The sequence below is a fragment of the Gavialis gangeticus genome, unplaced genomic scaffold, assembly GCF_001723915.1.
Source record: "Gavialis gangeticus isolate Ggan-Ray unplaced genomic scaffold, GavGan_comp1, whole genome shotgun sequence".
Classification (NCBI taxonomy): domain Eukaryota; kingdom Metazoa; phylum Chordata; order Crocodylia; family Gavialidae; genus Gavialis; species Gavialis gangeticus.
In genome coordinates this window covers 70,264,201-70,266,110 of record NW_017729034.1, presented here as the reverse complement: position 1 = coordinate 70,266,110, position 1,910 = coordinate 70,264,201, and the positions used below count along the sequence as shown (strand labels likewise).

At 38.7% G+C, this 1,910-nt stretch overlaps 1 protein-coding gene across 1 annotated transcript in view; it reads left to right on the top strand.

The window, feature by feature from the left end:
• MAP3K4 (mitogen-activated protein kinase kinase kinase 4) overlaps positions 1–1,910 on the top strand; it is a 159,923-nt gene that overhangs the window by 84,790 nt on the left and 73,223 nt on the right. Inside the window, exon 5 of the mRNA XM_019526945.1 lies at positions 616–762. Coding sequence (XP_019382490.1) covers positions 616–762 — 147 coding nt within the window. The remainder of the gene's footprint in view (positions 1–615; positions 763–1,910) is intronic.

Here is a 1,910-nt window from a genome sequence, read left to right as displayed (position 1 = left end):
CACCACACCCCCAACTCCTAGAGGATGTGTATAAATGCTGTAAAGCTCCATGTTTTGTAGAGCCAGGTATAGAATGGGCAGCCCCATTCATGTGCTTGCACCTTGATCAAATCTGGCCATTGTTAAGTCACTTATTTGTTTGGTTCTTGGCCTTTTCTATTGAAACTGTCTGAAGTCACTAACTGCTGTTTTTTATCCATGGTATTTTTTCTTTTTTGGTGCTGTGGCACCTAAGCCATCGACTGCTAGCAGCTGTTACGTTCACCTTATTTTGTTACTGACTTTCTGTGCATTTGAAACATTGATCTAGAAATATTAGGCCCCATGTCCAGTTATCTAACTACTGGTAGTAACTTATTGTGAGGGGGAAAGTAAGGGAAACATCTGTAATATTTGCTGTCATTCCTACTTCCAGTAAATAAGAGTGGCACAATAAAAATTAGGTTGGTCTTGGAGAACTAGTGCACAGCTTTCCTATAGATGTATTTAGCTAGCCTGCAAAGGCCAGAAAAACCTACTAGTGATGCATATTTTTTAAACTTTCAGTTCCTAAATCCCCAAGGAAATGAGTATAGCCAGTTGACCAACTGAAGTTTGTTGCTTCTTCTCTTGCAGCTAGTGAGAGAGTGTAAAGAAGTCCTGAAGGGTGGCCTACTAATGAAGCAATATTACCAGTTTATGTTACGGGAGGTGTTAGATGACTTGCAGAAGATTGACTGCAATATAGATTCTTTTGAAGAGGACCTGCATAAAATGTTAATGGTAAGTTGCAAGAGAGAGAATTAACTGGTGCTTTAATAAAAGGGTTATCCCATATTTTGCCAATATGGATCTGTTATCAGTTTTCCTGACTGGGACACAGTGCTTCATTAACATCTAAACAGGAAAACTACTGGCTTGGTTTTAAATAGCCATATCTTTTCAAAGGATATAATTACTGCGTTACAGATGATATGGACAATTTTGTTTTTTAGCCTGTGGGAATTGCTTGCATTGTATTTGCTATGTAAGTCACTAATACACATTTTTATGTAAATTGGTTCCATTTATAACAAAAATAACTCATCAGAAATAGGGTAGTAAATCGCATCAAATTAAAGTAATGTAACCTTTTAACCAGGAGGAAGAAACAGTTTCCTGCTTAATTCCGGTGGTATTGTAGCCACCCTGGACTTCTGCATTATTTTAAATTTTGTATATTCATTATGGCAATAATTAAACGCAGAAGGGGGATCTAAGGACAAACTGCTATCCACCAGCCAGACTTAACTGAGTTATTTTGCTTTTTTGGGTTTACTTTAAAATTCTTTTCCCTTTAATGTGGCTGGATGTCTTTTCAGTTGTGGCTTATTTTTTTTGGTCAGTGTTTGACAGAAAAAGGGCAGTTCTAGCCCACTTTTTGGTTTCTCATTATACACAGAGCTACTAGCAGCACCTACAGTTAGGGTTATACAATGGTTTCCATAATTTGATGCAGTTTTTAGTTAACTCTCCCAACTTTCAGCTGCTTGAGTTGAAATTGCTCATGTTTTGCTTCACTCCAAATTTTGTCAGGAGTTTGAGCAAAAATGATTTGGTCATTTTTGAGAACTCGATTAGGAAAAAATAGGTTGTTTTATCTGTTATACTTCTTTAACTGAGCAGTTGCACTATCTGTGCTTGGGAGCAAAAAGTTTGAAATTTTTGTAACAGAGTTCCCCTTGTGTGAGTGATGTATCTTTTTCTGTTCTTGTAAAAGGCTGTTTACATTGGACAAAGTTTAGCAGTCTTTTAAAAAATCAGTTGCTTTGGGATGGGGGAGCCAAACAGTACCTGGGTGGCTGCAGCAGCAGTGCTGTGTGAGTGAGCTGGGGCCAGGGCTGGGGCTGGGGCCATGCCATCGGCAGGCATGACGCAGGTGTGGGAAGAAG